The 22,672-nt window shown below is 45.9% G+C and overlaps 1 protein-coding gene and 2 non-coding genes across 4 annotated transcripts; 2 read left to right on the forward strand and 1 right to left on the reverse strand.

Moving 5' to 3' along the window:
* Positions 1–17: 17 nt before the first annotated feature.
* galk1 (galactokinase 1) lies at positions 18–9,820 on the reverse strand. Of its 2 annotated transcripts, XM_064924353.1 has the most exons (9): positions 9,414–9,820; positions 7,260–7,449; positions 6,834–6,953; positions 6,618–6,753; positions 6,300–6,481; positions 6,070–6,220; positions 5,787–5,949; positions 4,431–4,871; positions 3,249–4,291 (listed from the first exon to the last, which is right to left on the reverse strand). In XM_064924353.1, exons 1-9 carry the CDS (start codon positions 9,576–9,578, stop codon positions 3,815–3,817), a joined length of 2,025 nt encoding a protein of 674 aa, XP_064780425.1. In that variant the 5' UTR covers positions 9,579–9,820; the 3' UTR covers positions 3,249–3,814. The 2 variants fall into 2 exon arrangements, with proteins under 2 accessions (XP_064780427.1, XP_064780425.1); XM_064924355.1 differs by lacking the exons at positions 3,249–4,291; positions 4,431–4,871 and adding an exon at positions 18–431 and having other exon boundaries at positions 9,414–9,812.
* Positions 9,821–10,254: 434 nt separating this feature from the next.
* trnaa-agc (transfer RNA alanine (anticodon AGC)) lies at positions 10,255–10,327 on the forward strand. The gene has a single exon. It is a non-coding gene; the product is annotated as a tRNA-Ala (tRNA).
* A 10,531-nt stretch (positions 10,328–20,858) lies between these two features.
* trnaa-agc (transfer RNA alanine (anticodon AGC)) lies at positions 20,859–20,931 on the forward strand. Its single transcript has one exon. It is a non-coding gene; the product is annotated as a tRNA-Ala (tRNA).
* Positions 20,932–22,672: the final 1,741 nt, after the last annotated feature.

The following is a 22,672-nucleotide window of genomic DNA, read 5'->3' on the forward strand; positions in this document are numbered from 1 at the left end:
ATAACGTCTCAAACCCATTCTGAAGTTTAGAAGATTGTTTATTGTTTATTTATAGTGGAACAATCATCCCATATTAATGGCATTTTTTGTAATTGTACAAAACAACATTATTACAGTCTTTCAGATGCAACCACAAGATATTATACTTTATTTGATTTTAGTGCTTGGCAATTACTAGCTGTATTCATATCTGAAGAAAAGTAATCCAATAGATTGATTTGCCTGCTCATTTCACCCCCACATGATTTATTAAACATTGCTACATAAGTGAACAAAAGATCCTAGAAAAATTAATAGGAATGTGTTGGTTTTTTTTTGCGATGAAGTTGTACTTGATGGAAAAATGTAGTATTTGCTCTTCATAGACTCATGACCCGAGCTCCTTGTGAGGGAGTTGTGATGTAGAAAGTTGGGGATCCACTGTATCGCTCCTGCAGAGAGAGAAATCCAAAACTAATAAGTTTAATTTATTTGCTATTGAGTTAGTTCAAAATATTAAAAACAGTAATGTAAAGATACAAGTGAAGCCATCATCATCATCCTATTGCTTGCACATACATGTTTCCTTCAGGATCTGCAAACAAAGCTGCATTGGGGACTGAGTAGATGGATAAGAGGAAGAGGAGCTGTTTTCCAACCAGGCATCTTTCCTCTTCCATACTAATATTTTCCTCTCACTTACTTCCTCCTTTCTCCATTCTAAAATTACACATCACATCCCCCTTCCTCGTACAGTACAGAGACAAAATGTCAGTACAGATGCCCTATGCCATCTGGACAAGAGGAATACCTAGTTGAGAATGCTATTCATTGACTACAGTTCAGCATTCAAAACCCTAAATGCCCCTCCAGTTCAGCATTCAACACCCTAAAAGCCCCTCCAGTTCAGCATTCAACACCCTCCAAGCTCATCATTAAGCTCGAGGCCCTGGGTCTGAACCCCACCCTGTGCAACTGTGTCCTGACCTTCCTGACAGGCCGCCCCCAGGTGGTGGAGGTAGGAAACAACATCTCCACTTCGCTGATCCTCAACACTGGGGCCCCACAAGGGTGCATGCTCAGCATGCATGCCTCCAACTCAATCATCAAGTTTGCAGACAACACAACAGTAGTAGGCCTAATTACTAACAATGATGAGACAGCCTACAGGGAGGAGGTGAGGGCCCTGGGTGTGTGGTACCAGGAAAATAACCTCTCACTCAACGTCAACAAAACAAAGGAGCTGATCGTGGACTTCAGGAAACAGCAGAGGGAGCACCCCCCTATCCATATCAACGGTACAGCAGTGGAGAAGTTGGAAAGCTTGAAGTTCCTCGGCGTAGACATCATGGACAAACTAAAACGGTCCACCCACACAGCCAGTGCGGTGAAGAAGGCGCAAAGCGCCTCTTCAACATCAGGAGGGTGAATAAATGTGGCTTGGCACCTAAAACCCTCAAACTTTTATAGATGACAGCAATTGATAACTCCTGTCGGGATGCATCACCGACTGGTACGGCAACTGCACCGCCCGCAACCGCAGGGCTCTCCAGAGGGAGGTGTGGTCTGCCCAACGCATCACAGGGGTAAACTACCTGCCCACCAGGACACCTACAGCACCCGATGTCACAGGAAGGCCAAAAAGATAATCAAGGACAACAACCACCCGAGCCACTGCCTGCTATCATGCAGAAGGCGAGGTCAGTACAGGTGCATCATAGCTGGGACCAACAGACTGAAAAACAGCCTCCATCTCAAGGCCATCAGACTGTTAAATAGCCATCACTAGCACATTAGAGGCTGCTGCCATTTATACAGTTGAAGTCGGAAGTTTACATACACCTTAGCTAAATACATTTACACTCACTTTTTCACAATTCCTGACATTTAATCCATGTAAAAAATACCTGTCTTAGGTCAGTTAGGATCACCACTTTATTTTAAGAATGTGAAATGTCAGAATAATAGTAGAGAGTGATTTATTTCAGCTTTTATTTCTTTCATCACATTCCCAGGGGGTTAGAAGTTTACATACAATCAATTAGTATTTGGTAGCATTGCCTTTAAATTGTTCAACTTGGGTCAAAAGTTTTGGTCAGCCTTCCACAAGCTTCCCACAATACGTTGGGTGAATTTTGGCCCATTCCTCCTGACAGAGCTGGTGTAACGGAGTCAGGTTTGTAGGCCTCCTTGCTCGCACACGCTTTTTCAGTTCTGCCCACAAATGTTCTACGGGATTGAGGTCAGCGCTTTGTGATGGCCACTCTAATACCTAGACTTTGTTGTCCTTAAGCCATTTTGCCACAACTTTGGAAGTATGCTTGGGGTCATTGTCTATTTGGAAAACCCATTCGCGACCAAGCTTTAACTTCCTGACTGATGTCTTAGAGATGTTGCTTCAATATATCCACATAATTTTCCTCCCTCATGAAGTGATCTATTTTGTGAAGTGCACCAGTCCCTCCTGCAGCAAAGCACCCACACAACATGATGCTGCCATCCCTGTGCTTCACAGTTGGGATGGTGTTCTTTGGCTTGCAAGCCTCCCCTTTTTCCTACCGACATAACGATGGTCATTATGACCAAACAGTTATATTTTTGTTTCATCAAACCAGAGGACATTTCTCCAAAAAGTTCAATTTTTGTCCCCATGTGCAGTTGCAAACCTTAGTCGGTCTTTTTAATGGCGGTTTTGGAGCAGTGGCTTCTTCCTTGCTGAGCGGCCTTTCAGGTTATGTAAACAACTCTTGGAAAAATTACTTGTATCGTGCACAAAGTAGATGTCCTAACCGACTTGCCAAAACTATAGTTTGTTAACAAGAAATTTGTGGGGTGGTTGAAAACGAGTTTTAATGACTCCAACCCAAGTGTATGTAAACTTCCCGAGTTCAACTGTATATAGACTTGAAATCACTGGCCACTTTATTAAAGGGACTAGCGTTCGACTATTAATGTTTACATATTTAGCATTACTCCTGTGTATATACTGTATTCTATTCTACTGCATCGCAGTCTGTCGCTCCGACATTGCTTGTCCAAATATTGATATATTCTTTATGCCATTCCTTTACTTTAGATTTGTGTGTATTGTTGTGAATTACTTAGGTATTACTTGTTAGATCTTACTGAACTGCTGGAGCTAGAAACAAAAGTATTTCACTACACCCCCAACAACATCTGCTAAACATGTGTATGTGACCAATAACATTTTATTTTATTTGAGGAAAGGAACTTGAACCAGTCTGAGTGATAGGGGGTTCAGGGAGAAATACAATTCATTTAGTAGTGTTTTTATTAAATTGATGAGCTGAAAACATATCTACAGACTGGTCAGTTTATTACAATGTAACACTGTTATACAAAACAGTACCAACAAATGTACTCATACCCGCTCTGTGGAATGGTCAGATCACCCCTCCTACCAATGCAGCACACTCTCTCACAGACAATCCACAAACTCTAACACACCCTGTCTCCGTCTCTCTCTTTAACAAATGCACTGATCATCAACAGGACGAGCTGACAACCATTCCTTATTGTTGGGGACAGGGTCTATTCTGTAAAACCAGATGAATGCCTACCCTACCGTTTAGAACGGACTCCACGGCAGGGCTACTGAGGTCAGAGTTCGTTAGAGGGTTCAGATGGCAGGATCAGTCTCAGCTTCACATCAAAGAGAGGATTGTAAACATTATAGATCAACCTTTCCAATGTTAGTTATAGACCATTCATAAGCAGTAATTTTCAGTACGTTGGAAACAACATAGGGTGACCTTTGTTATTTTAGTAAGTCTATGACTGGTGGTTCAGTGGTGAGCTGGAATAAGCTATATCACTAACGCACAAGCTGCAGAGTACGGCAGTTCAAAATGTCCATGGGGTCAGGGGTCACTGAGTCGACCTTAAAACCCTCCGCCAGAGACACCGTCAGCAGCTCCTCCACAAACCCGCGCATGTCTTTGACCTCACAGGGGCTGCGGCGCGGGATGATGACATCACATAGGTCCCCAGAGTGGGTCTGTGTGGCCCAAGAGTCCGAGACGACGAGTCCTCGGTACTGCTGTTTCTCATACTGGTCCTGGGGAAGTGCGTCTGGCCGGGGAACCCACTCCAGTTTGAGCCGGTTGTGGCGCTGGTCACTGGGGAGGGGGGAGGTAGGACCTTGGGTGTTAAGGTAGGAGAAGCGCTCACAAAGGAGAACCAGAAAGGCACGCCAGGTACAGAAGATTTCGGCAGTGAGGATGCGCACTGAGCATGTGCGGAGTTCGTAGTTCTCAGGAGCACGGCGTAGGTTGAAGTGTAGCACGCGTACCTGGAATGAGAACGACAGGTTGATGCTGCAGTGCTAATGTGGGGGCACACCCACGATCCACATTAACCAACACACATGCACACACGCATGCTTACACTACAACACTAGCAAACACGCAAAGAAAAACACACACACACACCTGGCAGTCCACATCCAACAGCAGCATGGCTCCTCTGGGTGCGTCTCTCAGGCTGAGCGGTCCGGCCTCGACGCGCCGCCGTATCTCATCCAGTAGGGGGCGTATCTGGAAGAAATCTGCCTCCCTCCTCAGCAGCCTCATCTCAGAGAACCCCTCCGGCAGGTCCAGGGAGCTGGAACGCAGGAAGTTCAGGATATAGCGGAAAACTTTCCCATCGCGGTCGATGAACACATTTCCTTGTTTGTCCCGGAGCGTGGAGATCTGTCCGGTGAACATAGCCCCCAGCATGGAGTCTTGGTAGCGTGTCAGAGTGTCCAGGGTCGTGGTGTAGATCTCCCCGCCAACGTTGAGAGACACGGGATCCGACAGGGAGTTACTGTTGCTATAAGTGTTGCTGTCCGGGGAGTTTAGGTTCAGCATCTTCAGGCACTGAGACGACCTCTGCTCAGGTTAGAACACAAGATTAGAACACTCTGGATTGGAAGTGGTGGAACTCTTGTGGAACACTCCTGTTCTTCTCTCCTTTCTATGGAATGCAGTGCTGTTCAAACAAACTTAGAAGTTTCAAGTGTCTTTTGTATCCTGAAGACACTTTGGTTTCAGAGGTGGAAGGGCGAATCTGTATCCGGGATATGAGTGAGTCACAAAAAGACCCAAGAATGATGAGAAGACAAAAAAGATCAGAAAATATAGTCCCAGCGTGTCTGGAAGCTGGATCTGTAAAAAGACGTTGTTCTGCGCAGGTCGATTTATCTATCAATAGTTCTGTTGCTTCATGGTCTTGTGCTGTTTAGGATTCCTGTCAGTGAGCTGAGGCCTGGCTAGTTGCAAAAGGCTGTTTGTTTCAGAGCTGCTGGCAGTGGGAGACGGGAGAGAAGGACAGCGAGGCGACCGGACTCGAATGCTAATAAAGGGACGCTGCTAGCTTTTATTCTTCTGCCGTAACCCATGCTCAGTGCTCTCACACACAGACAGGCGTGCGTGCACAAACACTCACTCACACACTCTCTCTCTCTCTCTCTCTCTCTCTCTCTCTCTCTCTCTCTCTCAGGGCTGTCCGGGCAAGACACAGCCCCGGGACTGAGCAGTTTGTCTTAAAGTGACAGAAGAGATTCTAAAAGAGCTTTTATCCACAGTGATTTGTTTGTGCAAGCTTGTCACCAAGTTCCCTTCACAGTGTGTGTGTCAAATAACATTTTATTGGTCACATACTCATATTTAGCAGATGTTATTGCAGGTGTAGCGAAATGCTTGTGTTCCTAGCTCCAACAGTGCAGTAATATCTAACAATTCACCTGCCGTGTGTGTATGTGTGTGTATGTGTGTGTGTGTGTGTGTGTGTGTGTTCTTCCTCACCTGTATGTGCTGCATGGTCCTGTCTATGGCTTCAGCCTGCAGTAGTGTGACGGTACATCCTCCAAACCCTCCCCCTGTCATCCTGCTGCCAAACACACCCTCCACCTCTACGGCTGCAGACACCAGCTCATCCAGCTCCTTGCAGCTCACTTCATACAAGTCCCTGACAGTAGGGAACACATTACCGAGGGATGCATTTCTATCATAGTTTTCATGCAGAAAAAAAGTATTCTGGACAATAACACATTGACTGAAGATTTCTATGAGGGTGTTCTCTATTCACCTGAGTGAGTTGTGGCTTTCTACCATGAGTTTGCCAAACTCTTTGTAGGCCCCTTTCTTCAGGGCCTCTGCTGCCTGGGCCGTCCGATCTATCTCCTCAATTACATGACGAGCCCTTCGATAGGTCTCATCATCCAATCGGCTCTTAGCATCTGGAACAATGGGGGATCACAAGAAATATCAGAACACAATGATTGACTGTATTAGACTAGAACATCCTCTCATTCTTACCCTCCAGGTCCTTCAGTGTGGCATCTCTCAGGCTGGCCTTTTCCAAGATGGCAGCTGCCTCTTCACACTGTCGTCGTCTGCTAGGGTACTCGCTGCCCGTCAGAGAATGCTTCACGTTCGAGTTACTGATGAGGATGACAAGGCCTGGGTCTGACAGAGGGACAGGAGTGGCCTCCAGAGACCTGAGTGGACAACAGCAGCGTATTACACAGTAAAAAGACAGTAACAACCCTTTTAAGTACAGTGTTAGCGTTACTTTACAATGAGCCTATAGCATTAGCCATACATAACACTTGAGCCTATAACCAGGCCTGTTACCTGCAGTCTATGAGTAGAGCATGAGCCTCCCTGCCCAGCACGGAGACAAACTGGTCCATGATGCCGCAGGGCACACCTGCATGGGTGTGTTCTGCCTTCTGGCACGCCACCGCCTTCGCCACCGTGTCACCGTCATCTGAGGAGGGTAGTGGGATGGCATTATGACATCTAGCCTCACTCAGACTATTGGATGTCACCCAAATATAGTCCACTCACCTGGCTTGAGCTGCTGTAGGAATGTGTACATGGCTACCTCTAGAGAGGCTGAGCTGGACAGACCGCCCCCTAGAGGGACACTACTGGCTATCACTGCCCTGAACCCTGGGACTGGAGGAGCTGAAGGGAGGGACGGGGAGAGACAGAGAGATAGAGGGGAAACAGAGAGAGGGTGGGGGGGGGCAGAAAGTGAAAGATATAGAGAGGGGGGAAAGCGAGAGAAAGAGAGAGAGACAAAGAGAGATATAGAGAGGGGGAGACAGCGATACATATATATATGAATGAGGGGGAGTGAGAGAGAGAGAGGACACAAAGGGGGAGAGAGAGAGAGAGGAGACAAAGGGGGGGAGAGAGAGAGAGTGACACAACACATCACATTTTAACAGGACTCATGATGTGAAACATGAGGTATTGTTTTCCATTCACCTCTGTAGTGCTGCACCACTCCTTTGACATAATTGGCCCAGCTGGGTTTCCCAGGAGACAGAGGAGCCTTGTCATTGGGCAAATCAAAGTCCACTCTCCTGGGCTCCTCCACATCTTTAGCAGCAGTAATGATGGAGGCACTCTGGCCAGAGGTCCTACTGCCAACCACCACCGTCACCATGGGCAGAGCCTGGCACAAGGATGAAAGAGATACCGCATTGGAGATATGTGACTGACTGATGAGTGCTTCTTGGCTGGGGATCTGTAAAACCATGTTCATTAAATAGTACCCGCAAAACACTCGTCTCAAGGTCAACAGTGAAGAGGCGACTCTGGGATGCTGGCCTTCTAGGCAGAGTTGCAAAGGAAAAGCCATATCTCAGACTGGCCAATAAAAAGAAAAGATTAAGATGGGCAAAAGAACACAGACACTGGACAGAGCATCCAGGAGTCACCTCTTCACTGTTGATGTTGAGACTGGTAATTTGCGGCTGATAATGGGCCTCTGTACGCCTATGTAGATATTCGATTTAAAAAATCTGCCCTTTCCAGCTACAATAGTCATTAACAAAGTCTACACTGTATTTCTGATCCATTTTATGTTTTTTTCAATGGATAAAAAATAATTGGGTTAACTTTAAAAAACAAGGACATTTCTAAGTGACACCAAACCTCTGAACGGTAGTGTACATCTCAGATGTCTCCTTTGCTTCTGGGCTGGGTATCTGTACAGCCATGTCATGTACATTTCCAATGTCTCCTCGTCTACATACAATGACCCTGTACTAATCAAATAACCACATACAGTACCAGTCAACATTTTGGACACACCACCACATTTAAGGGTTTTTCTTGATTTGTACAATTTTCTACTTTGTAGAATAATAATGAAGACATCACAACTATGAAAAAACCCATATTATGGAATCATGTAGTAACCAAAAAAGTGATAAACTAATCCAAATATATTTTATATTTGAGATTCTTCAAAGTAGCCAGACTTTGCCTTGATGACCGCTTTGCAAACTCTTGGCATTCTCTCAACCAGCTTCATGAGGTAGTCACCTGGAACGCAAAGAAGAGACTTGATTGGGACAAGAAACATGAGCAATGGACATTAGATCGGTGGAAATCTGTCCTTTGGTCTGATGAATCCAAATGTGAGATGGTTGGTTCCAACCGCAGTGTCTTTGTGAGATGCAGAGTAGGTAGACGGATGATCTCATGTGTGGTTACCACCGTGACGCATGGAGGAACAGGTGTGATGTTTTGGGGGTGCTTTGCTGGTGACACTGTCTGTGATTTATTTAGAATTCAAGGCACACTTAACCAACATGGCTGCCACAGCATTCTGCAGCGATATGCCATCCCATCTGGTTTGCGCTTGAGCCTGCCTACCCAGCACAAACTATCATTTGTTTTTCAACAGGACAATGACCCAAAACACACCTCTGGGGCGACAGGGTAGCCTAGTGGTTAGAGTGTTGGACTAGTAACTGGAAAGTTGCAAGTTCAAATCCCTGAGCTGACAAATCTGTCATTCTGCCCCTGAACAGGCAGTTAACCCACTGTTCCTAGGTCGTCATTGAAAATAAGAATTTGTTCTGAACTGACTTGCCAAGTTAAATAAAGGTAAAATAAAAAAGGGCTATTTGACCAAGGAGATTGATGGAGTGCTGCATCAGGTGACCTAAACTCCACAATCACCTGACCTCAACCCGTTTGGGATGATGCATCCAACAAGCGCTCAGCATATGTGGGAACTCCTTCAAGACTGTTGGAAAAGCATTCCTCATGAAGCAGGTTGAGAGAATGCCAAGAGTGTCATCAAGACAAAGGGTGGCAACTTTGAAATATATTTTGATTTAACACTTTTTTGGTTACTACATGATTCCCTATGTGTTATTTCATTGTTTTGACGGGTTCACTAATAATCTACAATGTAGAATAATAAATAAATATTATAAAGAAAAACCCATGAATGATTAGGTGTTTCCAAACTTTTGACCGGTACTGTACTTCAGCTGTCAATGCAAACGGCAGGGAGTTCATTTATCTGTGTACCCAGTGTGGACTGGACTATATAAGTGACACTTTACAGTCCTAAATAAACAACCATTGATATAATAAACACAACATTCATGACATTATTACCATAGGGAGGACGAATCCTTGGTTGTAATCGATGTGCTCCCCAATCAGGTTGACCCTGCCTGGGGCACACACTGCCACCTGTGGACCATCTCCCCCGAAGCTCTGCTCGTACACACGTCGAGCCTCGGCAACCAACTCAGACACACACGGGACTGGACTGGCCATGAATGGAGCAGACGAGACGAGTAGACAAATCACGAATTCAGAGTCCAAAATCCTGCAGCAGCACTTTGTAAACTTCAACCATTAGAATCTTACGTGAGATACCGTTTGAATCACGATAAATAATAGTGTATTACAAGTTTTTTTTAAACAAATAAATCTTTCTTGGAGTTGGACTAACGTTACAATATGATTGTGATAATATGACATCTGTCAGCTGACTCACTTCCTGAATTGAGCTGGTTTGTTTTTACCCTGCGATTGGCTTAGAAAGGTCACATGACACTGTCAGCTGCGTCCCTTCCCGAAAACTAATGTACAAGGAAATAGACATTTCTTTGAAATGACTTGTAAACGTCAACAATACAAAATTCATTCGACAAGGGTGGCTTTTTTTGTCGGTGAAATAGATTATGTGACAAATAGCGCATGGAAACGCTTTTTTTCGTACAAATACTGTCATGAATAACCATTATGTCTAAGTCATTGGACTCACGTAATGTTATCTCATGTTCTCGCTACAACCATCCCCTTTTAGGTAGAATGTGCATATCTTTTTGTGCTAATGTTATAGTTTTCGCTTAAAAATCTTCAAATAGTGGATGAAACCTAGCCACTGATAACTAATTGGCCCAGTACTGCGAGTCTAGCACCCAAAACGTCCCCTTTAACAACAGCTGGGGGATTAGCTCAAATGGTAGAGCGCTCGCTTAGCATGCGAGAGGTAGCGGGATCGATGCCCGCATCCTCCAATACTTTTCGCAGCATCTCCCGAGATATCAAAGGCAACGTGTATATACATATCTAGTATTTGTGTAGTGAATATTTATTATCCAATACAATGCATGTTCAACACGTTACCATGCCTTCCATCTATCTCTTTCAGAAGAGGGCGGGAATGTTCTCATCCAACGAGAGATAACTGCCTAAATAAAGGAAACAATTGAGTAAATGAGGGATAAAGTATATTGTCACTGCACTCTATACTCCTGTGTAAATTGTTCATCTCTGTATACCCTCATAAGACCCACTGGTTGATGCTTATTTATAAAACCCTCTTAGGCCTCACTCCCCCCTATCTGAGATATCTACTGCAGCCCTCATCCTCCACATACAACACTCGTTCTGCCAGTCACATTCTGTTAAAGGTCCCCAAAGCACACACATCCCTGGTCCTCCTCTTTTCAGTTTGCTGCAGCTAGTGACTGGAACGAGCTGCAACAAACACTCAAACTGGACAGTTTTATCTCAATCTCTTCATTCAAAGACTCAATCATGGACACTCTCACTGACAGTTGTGGCTGCTTTGTGTGATGTATTGTTGTCTCTACCTTCTTGACATTAGGGCTGTTGACTGTGCTGTTGACGGTGCTGCTACCATGTTTTGTGCTTCTACCATGTTGTGTTGCTATCATGTTGTTGTTATGTTGTGTTGCTACCATGCTGTGTTGTCATGTGCTGCTGCCTTGCTATGTTGTTGTATTAGGTCTCTCTTTATGTAGTGTTGTGTTGTGTCTCTTGTTTTGATGTGTGTTTTGTCCTATATTTATATTGTATTTATTATAATTTTTTAAAACCCAGGACCGGCAGGAAGCCTTTTGCCTTTTGGTAAGCCGTCATTGTGAATAAGAATTTGTTCTTAACTGACTTGCCTAGTTAAATAAAGGTTAAATAAATAAAATAAATATTGAAAACAGGTGCTTCCACATAGTTGTGATTCCTTAATTAAGTAATTAAAACGTAACAACACCATGCTTAGGGTCCTGCATAAAACTGCCCAGTTGGCCATTATTTTGGCTACAAAGGCTAGAAGAAGCGATCTCAGTGATTTTGAAAGAGGGGTCTCAAAAGAGAATAGAGGGTTTAAAGGCTTGTGTGTGTCTGCTTGTATCTCAATCACCAGATCTCAACCCAATTGAAAACTTATGGGAGATTCTGTAGTGGTGCCTGAGACACAACCGTCAACATAAAACACCAAATGATGGAATTTAATATGATATAATTGTCACGATGTACCAAGGTGGGTGGAATCAGGCGCAGAGAGCAGGTTTCAGTGATTTGACAGTTTATTCTCCGATGCACAAAAGACGACGGTCAACCCAACACACAGGGTGAATAATCCAACACAGGATCATAATAGACCGGAGAATAAAACACAAGTATTCCACCAAACGACATGAAGACAAAAACAATCCCGCTCAAAACAAGGGCGGAACAACCTACTACATATAAGGACACTAATTAACTAAAATACACACAGGTGAAACCAATCAGACAAAACCAACAGACAAACGAAAAAGGGATCGGTAGTGGCTAGTAGGACGGTGACGACGACCGCCGAGCACTGCCCGAACAGGCAGGAGAGCCAACCTCGGCGGAAGTCGTGACAGTACCCCCCCCGACGCGCTGCCACCGTCCTGGAGGACGACCCAGAGGACGTGGTGCTGGGCGATCCGGGTGGAGTCGGTGGAAATCTATCAGGAGAGAAGGGTCCAAAATGTCCCCCACCGGAACCCAGCATCTCTCCTCCGGACCGTACCCCTCCCAGTCCACGAGGTACTGTAGGCCCCCCACCTGGCGTCTCGAATCCAGAATGCCCCGAACTGTGTACGCCGGGGACCCCTCGATGTCCAGAGGGGGATAGAGGGACCTCAGGCACCTCACCTTCTTGCAGGGGACCAGCCACCACCGGCCTGAAGAGAGGCACATGAAACAAGGGGTTAATACGGTAATACCTAGGAAGTTGTAATCTGTAACACACCTCGTTTATTCTCCTCAGGACTTAATGGCCCCACACACTGCGGCCCCAGCTTCCGACAGGGCAGGCGGAGGGGCAGGTTTCGGGTCGAGAGCCAGACCCTGTCCCCCGGTGCAAACACGGGGGCCTCACTGCGGTGCTGGTTAGTGCTCCTCTTCTGCCGTTCTCCCGCGAACCGTAGTGAGTCCTGAACGGCTTGCCAGGTGTCCTTGGTGTGCTGTACCCATTCCTCCACCGCAGGAGCCTCGGTCTGGCTCTGATGCCATGGGGCCAGGACCGGCTGGTAACCTAACACACACTCAAAAGGGGACAAGTTAGTTGAGGAGTGGCGTAGGGAGTTCTGAGCTAGTTCAGCCCAGGGAACGTACCTTGCCCACTCACCAGGCCGGTCCCGGCAATAGGACCGCAGAAACCTGCCCACATCCTGATTTACGCGCTCCACCTGCCCATTACTCTCGGGGTGAAAACCTGAGGTTAAGCTGACCGAGACCCCCAGTCTCTCCATAAACGCCCTCCACACTCTGGACGGGAATTGGGGACCCCGATCAGAAACGATGTCCTCAGGCACCCCATAGTGCCGGAAGACATGGGTAAACAAGACCTCTGCAGTCTGCAGGGCCGTAGGGAGACCGGGCAACGGGATGAGATGACAGGACTTAGAAAACCGATCCACAACGACCAGGATCGTAGTACTTCCCTGGGACGGGGGAAGGTCGGTAAGAAAAGCCACCGATAAGTGTGTCCACGGCCGTTGTGGAACGGGGAGGGGTTGTAATTTCCCTCTAAGTAGGTGCCGAGGAGCCTTGCTCTGAGCACACACTGAGCAGGAGGAGACATAAAATCTCACGTCTTTAGCCAGCGTGGACCACCAGTATCTTCCTCTCAGACTCAGCACTGTCCTCTTGATGCCCGGATGACCCGAGGAGGGGAGAGTATGAGCCCACCGGATCAGCTTGTCCCGGACCCCCCTCGGCACGTACTGAGTCCCCACTGGACGGTTTGGGCGGGGCGGCTCTGACCGTGACGCCTCCTCTATCTCCGCATCCACCTCCCATACCACCGGTGCCACGAGACATGGCGGTGAAATGATGGGAGTTGGCTCAACGGACCGCTCCTCGGTATCATAGAGGCAGGACAGAGCATCAGTTTTCGTGTTTTGGGAGCCTGGCCGGTATGAGAGGGTAAACCGGAACCTGGTAAAAAACATGGCCCATCTAGCCTGACGTGGATTTAGTCTCCTAGCTGCCCGGAAATACTCGAGATTACGATGGTCAGTCCAGATGAGAAAAGGGTATTTAGCCCCCTCAAGCCAATGTCTCCACACCTTCAGAGCCTTGACTACAGCTCACAACTCCCGGTCCCCCACATCATAGTTTTGCTCCGCTGGGCTGAGCTTGCTCGAAAAGAAGGCACACGGACGGAGCTTGGGTGGCACGCCCGAGCGCTGGGACAGCACGGCTCCAACCCCAGCCTCGGACGCATCCACCTCCACTATGAATGCTAAAGAGGGGTCCGGATGCGCCAACACGGGCGCATTGGTGAACAGCTCCTTCAAACGACTGAAAGCTCTGCCTGCCTCTGCTGACCAACGTAAGCGCACCGGTCCTCCCTTCAGCAGTGAGGTGATGGGAGCAGCCACCTGACCAAAACCCCGGATAAACCTCCTGTAGTAATTGGCAAACCCTAAAAACCGCTGCACTTTTTTCACCGTGGTCGGAGTCGGCCAATTACACACGGCTGTAACGCGGTCATCCTCCATCACCACCCCGGAGGTGGAAATACGATACCCCAGGAAGGAAACGGACTGTTTGAAAAACTCACAATTTTCCGCCTTGCAATACAGGTCATGCTCCAGCAGTCGCCCAAGTACCTTACGCACCAGAGACACATGCGCCGCGCGTGTGGCAGAATAAATCAAGACGTCATCGATATACACTACCACTCCCTGCCCGAGCAGGTCTCGGAGAATCTCATCTACGAAGGATTGGAAGACTGCTTGAGCATTCTTCAACCCGTATGGCATGACGCGGTACTCATAATGACCAGATGTAGTACTAAATGCGGTTTTCCACTCATCTCCTCTCCGGATACGCACCAGATTATACGCGCTCCTCAGGTCCAGTTTTGAGAAGAAGTGTGCCCCGTGAAATGATTCCATCGCCGTAGCGATGAGAGGTAGTGGGTAACTAAACCCCACTGTGATGGAATTTAGACCTCTATAATCAATGCACGGACGCAGACCTCCATCCTTCTTCTTCACAAAAAAGAAGCTCGAGGAGACAGGTGATACGGAGGGCCGAATGTACCCCTGTCCCAGCGATTCAGCAACATATGTATCCATCGCTACCGTCTCCTCCTGGGACAATGGATACACGTGACTCCTCGGAAGTGCAGCGTTCTCCAGAAGGTTTATCACGCAGTCCTCTCGACGATGGGGTGGTAATTGGGTGGCCCTCTTTTTACTGAAGGCGATAGCCAAATCAGCATATTCAGAGGGAATGCGCACGGTGGAAACTTGGTCTGGACTCTCCACCGTAGTCGCACCAACGGCAACTTCTATACACCTACCTGAACACTCCTCTGACCACCCCCTAAGAGCCCCCTGTCGGCAGGAAATCACCGGGTTGTGTTTAGCTAACCAGGGAACCCCCAACACCACTGGAAACGCAGGTGAATCTATAAGGAATAGACTAATCTGCTCCTTATGATCCCCCTGCGTTACCATGTCCAGCGGCACCGTAGCCTCCCTAATTACTCCTGACCCTAATGGTCGGCTATCTAAGGAGTGCACGAGGAAAGGTAGGTCTAACGACACCAAGGGAATCCCTAGTCTTAACGCAAGCCAACGATCCATGAAATTCACAGCTGCGCCTGAATCGACTAGCGCCTTATGCTGTAGAGAGGGAAAAAAAACAGGGAAAGAAGTCAACACATACACATGACCGACAGGAAGCTCTGGGTCAGTCTGGTGCTTACTCACCTGGGGTGAACGAACAGTGCTCCGCCTGCACTCCCGACTCCCAGAAGAGTTCCTCCAGCATCGGTCGGACGTGTGCCCTCGTCGACCACAACTGGTGCAGGAGGACACCCCTCCTCCGGTCCCCCTCGAAGCCGCTCCTCCTAAATCCATAGGGATAGGGGCAGGAGGGCTGGGAAGTGGAAACGACAGCCAGCAGGTTGTTGAGACGGATAGCCAAGTCAATGAGTTCCTCCAGTGTGAATGTGGTGTCCCGACATGCCAGCTCCCTGCGGACGTCCTCCCTGAGACTGCATCTGAAATGGTCGATCAAGGCCCTGTCGTTCCATCCTGCTCCTGCGGCCAAGGTCCTGAACTCCAGAGCAAAGTCCTGTATGCTCCTCGTCTCCTGACGCAGGTGGAACAGCCGTTCACCCGCCGACCGACCCTCTGGTGGATGGTCAAAAACAGCTCGGAATCGGCGGGTGAACTCTGGGTAATTATCCCTCGCCGAGTCCGGACCATTCCACACTGCGTTGGCCTACTCGAGGGCTCGCCCAGTCAAACAGGAGACGAGGGCGCTCACGCTCTCCTCTCCGGAGGGAGCAGGACGCACGGTAGCCAGGTATAGTTCTAGTTGAAGGAGGAAACCCTGGCACCCAGCCGCCGTTCCGTCATACTCCCGTGGGAGCATCATCCGAAGAGCCCCGGAGCCAGATGTGGTCGCAGGAACAGGAGGTGCTGAAGGAGGGGTTGCTGGAGATGAGGTGGGAAGGCCACTCCTCTTCCATCAATCCATCCTCTCCATCATTTGGTCCATGGCAAAACCAATCCTGTGAATCACGCTGGTGTGATGGAGGACCCTCTCTTCCATCGATGGGATAGGAGACGCGGCTGCTCCTGCTGATTCCATGGTGGTGCGGGATTCTGTCACGATGTACCAAGGTGGGTGGAATCAGGCACAGAGAGCAGGTTTCAGTAATTTGACAGTTTATTCTCCGATGCACAAAAGACGACGGTCAACCCAACACACAGGGTGAATAATCCAACACAGGATCATAATAGACCGGAGAATAAAACACAAGTACTCCACCAAACGACATGAAGACAAAAACAATCCCGCACAAAACAAGGGCGGGACAACCAACTACATACAGTGCCTTGAGAAAGTATTCGGCCTTTTGCGACCTTTTGCCACATTTCAGGCTTCAAACATAAAGATATAAAACTGTGTTTTTTTGTGAAGAATCAACAAGTGGGACACAATCATGAAGTGGAACGACATTTATTGGTTATTTCAAACTTTTTTAACAAATCAAAAAGTGGAAAATTGGGCGTGCAAAATTATTCAGCCCCCTTAAGTTAATACTTTGTAGCGCCACCTTTTGCTGCGGTTACAGCTGTAAGTCGCTTGGGGTATGTCTCTATCAGTTTTGCACATCGAGAGAGACTGAAATTTTTCCCATTCCTACTTGCAAAACAGCTCGAGCTCAGTGAGGTTGGATGGAGAGCATTTGTGAACAGCAGTTTTCAGTTCTTTCCACAGATTCTCGATTGGATTCAGGTCTGAACTTTGACTTGGTCATTCTAACACCTGGATATGTTTATTTTTGAACCATTCCATTTTAGATTTTGCTTTATGTTTTGGATCATTGTCTTGTTGGAAGACAAATCTCCGTCCCAGTCTCAGGTCTTTTGCAGACTCCATCAGGTTTTCTTCCAGAATGGTCCTGTATTTGGCTCCATCCATCTTCCCATCAATTTTAACCATCTTCCCTGTCCCCGCTGAATAAAAGCAGGCCTAAACCATGATGCTGCCACCACCATGTTTGACAGTGGGTGTGGTGTGTTCAGGGTGATGAGCTGTGTTGCTTTTACGCCAAACATAACGTTTTGCATTGTTGCCAAAAAGTTCAATTTTGGTTTCATCTGACCAGAGCACCTTCTTCCACATGTTTGGTGTGTCTCCCAGGTGGCTTGTGGCAAACTTTAAACAACACTTTTTATGGATATCTTTAAGAAATGGCTTTCTTCTTGCCACTCTTCCATAAAGGCCAGATTTGTGCAATATATGACTGATTGTTGTCCTATGGACAGAGTCTCTCACCTCAGCTGTAGATCTCTGCAGTTCATTCAGAGTGATCATGGGCCTCTTGGCTGCATCTCTGATCAGTCTTCTCCTTGTATGAGCTGAAAGTTTAGAGGGACGGCCAGGTCTTGGTAGATTTGCAGTGGTCTGATACTCCTTCCATTTCAATATTATCGCTTGCACAGTGCTCCTTGGGATGTTTAAAGCTTGGGAAATCTTTTTGTATTCAAATCCGACTTTAAACTTCTTCACAACAGTATCTCGGACCTGCCTGGTGTGTTCCTTGTTCTTCATGATGCTCTCTGCGCTTTTAACAGACCTCTGAGACTATCACAGTGCAGGTGCATTTATACGGAGACTTGATTACACACAGGTGGATTGTATTTATCATCATTAGTCATTTAGGTCAACATTGGATCATTCAGAGATCCTCACTGAACATCTGGAGAGAGTTTGCTGCACTGAAAGTAAAGGGGCTGAATAATTTTGCACGCCCAATTTTTCAGTTTTTGATTTATTAAAAAAGTTTGAAATAACCAATAAATGTCGTTCCACTTCATGATTGTGTCCCACTTGTTGTTGATTGTTCACAAAAAATACAGTTTTACATCTTTATGTTTGAAGCCTGAAATGTGGCAAAAGGTCGCAAAGTTCAAGGGGGCCGAATACTTTCGCAAGGCACTGTATGTGACTGACTGATGAGTGCTTCTGGGCTGGGGATCTGTAAAACCATGTTCATTAAATAGTACCCGCAAAACACCCGTCTCAAGGTCAACAGTGAAGAGGCGACTCTGGGATGCTGGCCTTCTAGGCAGAGTTGCAAAGGAAAAGCCATATCTCAGACTGGCCAATAAAAAGAAAAGATTAAGATGGGCAAAAGAACACAGACACTGGACAGAGCATCCAGGAGTCACCTCTTCACTGTTGATGTTGAGACTGGTAATTTGCGGCTGATAATGGGCCTCTGTACGCCTATGTAGATATTCGATTTAAAAAAATCTGCCCTTTCCAGCTACAATAGTCATTTACAACATTAACAATGTCTACACTGTATTTCTGATCCATTTTATGCTTTTTTCAATGGATAAAAAATAATGGGGTTTACTTTCAAAAACAAGGACATTTCTAAATGACCCCAAACCTCTGAACGGTAGTGTACATCTCCAATGTCTCCTTTGCTTCTGGGCTGGGTATCTGTACAGCCATGTCATGTACATTTCCAATGTCTCCTCGTCTACATACAATGACCCTGTACTAATCAAATAACCACATACAGTACCAGTCAACATTTTGGACAGACCACCACATTTAAGGGTTTTTCTTGATTTGTACAATTTTCTACTTTGCAGAATAATAATGAAGACATCACAACTATGGAAAAACCCATATTATGGAATCATGTAGTAACCAAAAAAGTGATAAACTAATCCAAATATATTTTATATTTGAGATTCTTCAAAGTAGCCAGCCTTTGCCTTGATGACCACTTTGCAAACTCTTGGCATTCTCTCAACCAGCTTCATGAGGTAGTCACCTGGAACGCAAAGAAGAGACTTGATTGGGACAAGAAACATGAGCAATGGACATTAGATCGGTGGAAATCTGTCCTTTGGTCTGATGAATCCAAATGTGAGATGGTTGGTTCCAACCGCAGTGTCTTTGTGAGATGCAGAGTAGGTAGACGGATGATCTCATGTGTGGTTACCACCGTGACGCATGGAGGAACAGGTGTGATGTTTTGGGGGTGCTTTGCTGGTGACACTGTCTGTGATTTATTTAGAATTCAAGGCACACTTAACCAACATGGCTGCCACAGCATTCTGCAGCGATATGCCATCCCATCTGGTTTGCGCTTGAGCCTGCCTACCCAGCACAAACTATCATTTGTTTTTCAACAGGACAATGACCCAAAACACACCTCTGGGGCAACAGGGTAGCCTAATGGTTAGAGTGTTGGACTAGTAACTGGAAGGTTGCAAGTTCAAATCCCTGAGCTGACAAGGTACAAATCTGTCATTCTGCCCCTGAACAGGCAGTTAACCAACTGTTCCTAGGCCGTCATTGAAAATAAGAATTTGTTCTGAACTGACTTGCCAAGTAAAATAAAAAAGGGCTATTTGACCAAGGAGATTGATGGAGTGCTGCATCAGGTGACCTAAACTCCACAATCACCTGACCTCAACCCGTTTGGGATGATGCATCCAACAAGTGCTCAGCATATGTGGGAACTCCTTCAAGACTGTTGGAAAAGCATTCCTCATGAAGCAGGTTGAGAGAATGCCAAGAGTGTCATCAAGACAAAGGGTGGCAACTTTGAAATATATTTTGATTTAACACTTTTTTGGTTACTACATGATTCCCTATGTGTTATTTCATTGTTTTGACGGGTTCACTAATAATCTACAATGTAGAATAATAAATAAATATTATAAAGAAAAACCCATGAATGATTAGGTGTTTCCAAACTTTTGACCGGTACTGTACTTCAGCTGTCAATGCAAACGGCAGGGAGTTCATTTATCTGTGTACCCAGTGTGGACTGGACTATATAAGTGACACTTTACAGTCCTAAATAAACAACCATTGATATAATAAACACAACATTCATGACATTATTACCATAGGGAGGACGAATCCTTGGTTGTAATCGATGTGCTCCCCAATCAGGTTGACCCTGCCTGGGGCACACACTGCCACCTGTGGACCATCTCCCCCGAAGCTCTGCTCGTACACACGTCGAGCCTCGGCAACCAACTCAGACACACACGGGACTGGACTGGCCATGAATGGAGCAGACGAGTAGACAAATCACAAATTCAGAGTCCAAAATCCTGCAGCAGCACTTTGTAAACTTCAACCATTAGAATCTTACGTGAGATACCGTTTGAATCACGATAAATAATAGTGTATTTATTACAAGTTTTTTTTAAACGAATAAATCTTTCTTGGAGTTGGATTAACGTTACAATATGATTGTGATAATATGACATGTATCAGCTGACTCACTTCCTGAATGGAGCTGGTTTGTTTTTACCCTGCGATTGGCTTAGAAAGGTCACATGACACTGTCAGCTGCGTCCCTCCCCGAAAACTAATGTACAAGGAAATATACATTTCTTTGAAATGACTTGTAAACGTCAACAATACAAAATTCATTCGACAAGGGTGGCTTTTTTTGTCGGTGAAATAGATTATGTGACAAATAGTGCATGGAAACGCTTTTTTTCGTACAAATACTATCATGAATAACCATTATGTCTAAGTCATTGGACTCACGTAATGTTATCTCATGTTGTTCTCGCTACAACCATCCCCTTTTATGTAGAATGCGCATATCTTTTTGTGCTAATGTTATAGTTTTCGCTTAAAAATCTTCAACTCGTGGATGAAACCTAGCCACTGATAACTAATTGGCCCAGAACTGCGAACTCTTGCAGTGATGTGAGTCTAGTACTCAAAACTTCCCATTTAACAGCAGCTGGGGGATTAGCTCAAATGGTAGAGCGCTCGCTTAGCATGCGAGAGGTAGCGGGATCGATGCCCGCATCCTCCAATACTTTTCGCAGCATCTCCCGAGATACCAAAGGCAACGTGTATATACATATCTAGTATTTGTGTCGTGAATATTTCTTATCCAATACGATGCATGTTCAACACGTTACCATGCCTTCCCTCTATCTCTTTCAGAAGAGGGCGGGAATGTTCTCATCCAACTCGAGATAACTGCCTAAATAAAGGAAACAATTGAGTAAATGAGGGATAAAGTATATTGTCACTGCACTCTATACTCCTGTGTAAATTGTTCATCTCTGTATACCCTCATAAGACCCACTGGTTGATGCTTATTTATAAAACCCTCTTAGGCCTCACTCCCCCCTATCTGAGATATCTACTGCAGCCCTCATCCTCCACATACAACACTCGTTCTGCCAGTCACATTCTGTTAAAGGTCCCCAAAGCACACAGATCCCTGGTCCTCCTCTTTTCAGTTTGCTGCAGCTAGCGACTGGAACGAGCTGCAACAAACACTCAAACTGGACAGTTTTATCTCAATCTCTTCATTCAAAGACTCAATCATGGACACTCTTACTGACAGTTGTGGCTGCTTTGCGTGATGTATTGTTGTCTCTACCTTCTTGACATTTGTGCTGTTGACTGTGCCCAATAATGTTTGTACCATGTTTTTGCTGCTACCATGTTGTGTTGCTATCATGTTGTTGTTATGTTGTGTTGCTACCATGCTGTGTTGTCATGTGCTGCTGCCTTGCTATGTTGTTGTATTAGGTCTCTCTGTATGTAGTGTTATGTTGTCTCTCTTGTTTTGATGTGTGTTTTGTCCTATATTTATATTGTATTTATTATAATTTTTTTAAACCCAGGCCCGGCAGGAGGCCTTTTGCCTTTTGGTAAGCCATCATTGTAACTAAGAATTTGTTCTTAACTGACTTGCCTAGTTAAATAAAGGTTCAATAAATAAAATAAATATTGAAAACAGGTGCTTCCACATAGTTGTGATTCCTTAATTAAGTCATTAAAACGTAACAACACCATGCTAAGGGTCCTGCATAAAACTGCCCAGTTGCTCATTATTTTGGCTACAACGGCTAGAAGAAGCGATCTCAGTGATTTTGAAAGAGGGGTCTCAAAAGAGCATAGGGGGTTTAAAGGCTTGTGTGTGTCTGCTTGTATCTCAGTCACCAGATCTCAACCCAATTGAACACTTATGGGAAATTCTGTAGTGGTGCCTGAGACACAACCTTCAACATAAAACACCAAATGATGGAATTTAATATGATATAATGGTGTTTCATCCATCAAGTAGAGTTCCAGCAGTGGTGTAAAGTACTTAGTAAAAAATACTTTAAAGTACTACTTAAGTTGTTAGTGGGGGTATCTGTAATTTACTTTACTATTTATATTGTTGACCGTTTTTTACTTCACTACATTCCTAAAGACACTTACTGTAGAGACAGAGGAGAGATGTAGACAGAGGAGAGAGGGAGATGGAGGAGAGACGGAAACGGAGGAGAAATGTAGACAGAGGAGAGAGGGAGACGGAGGAGAGATGTAGACGGAGGAGAGAGGAAGACAAGGAGAGAGGGAGACAGATGGGTGACTCTCTCACTCTCTCTCACAGTAGTGTAAAGTAAAGAAGTAAAAATACGTGGGGTATATGTGCGACTAAAAGTTTTACTTCATTACATTCCTAAAGACACTTACTATAGAGACAGAGGAGAGATGTAGACATAGGAGAGAGGGAGATGGAGGAGCGAGGGAGATGGAGGAGCGAGGGA

This window comes from Oncorhynchus masou, chromosome 18 (genome assembly GCF_036934945.1).
Source record: "Oncorhynchus masou masou isolate Uvic2021 chromosome 18, UVic_Omas_1.1, whole genome shotgun sequence".
Lineage (NCBI taxonomy): Eukaryota > Metazoa > Chordata > Actinopteri > Salmoniformes > Salmonidae > Oncorhynchus > Oncorhynchus masou.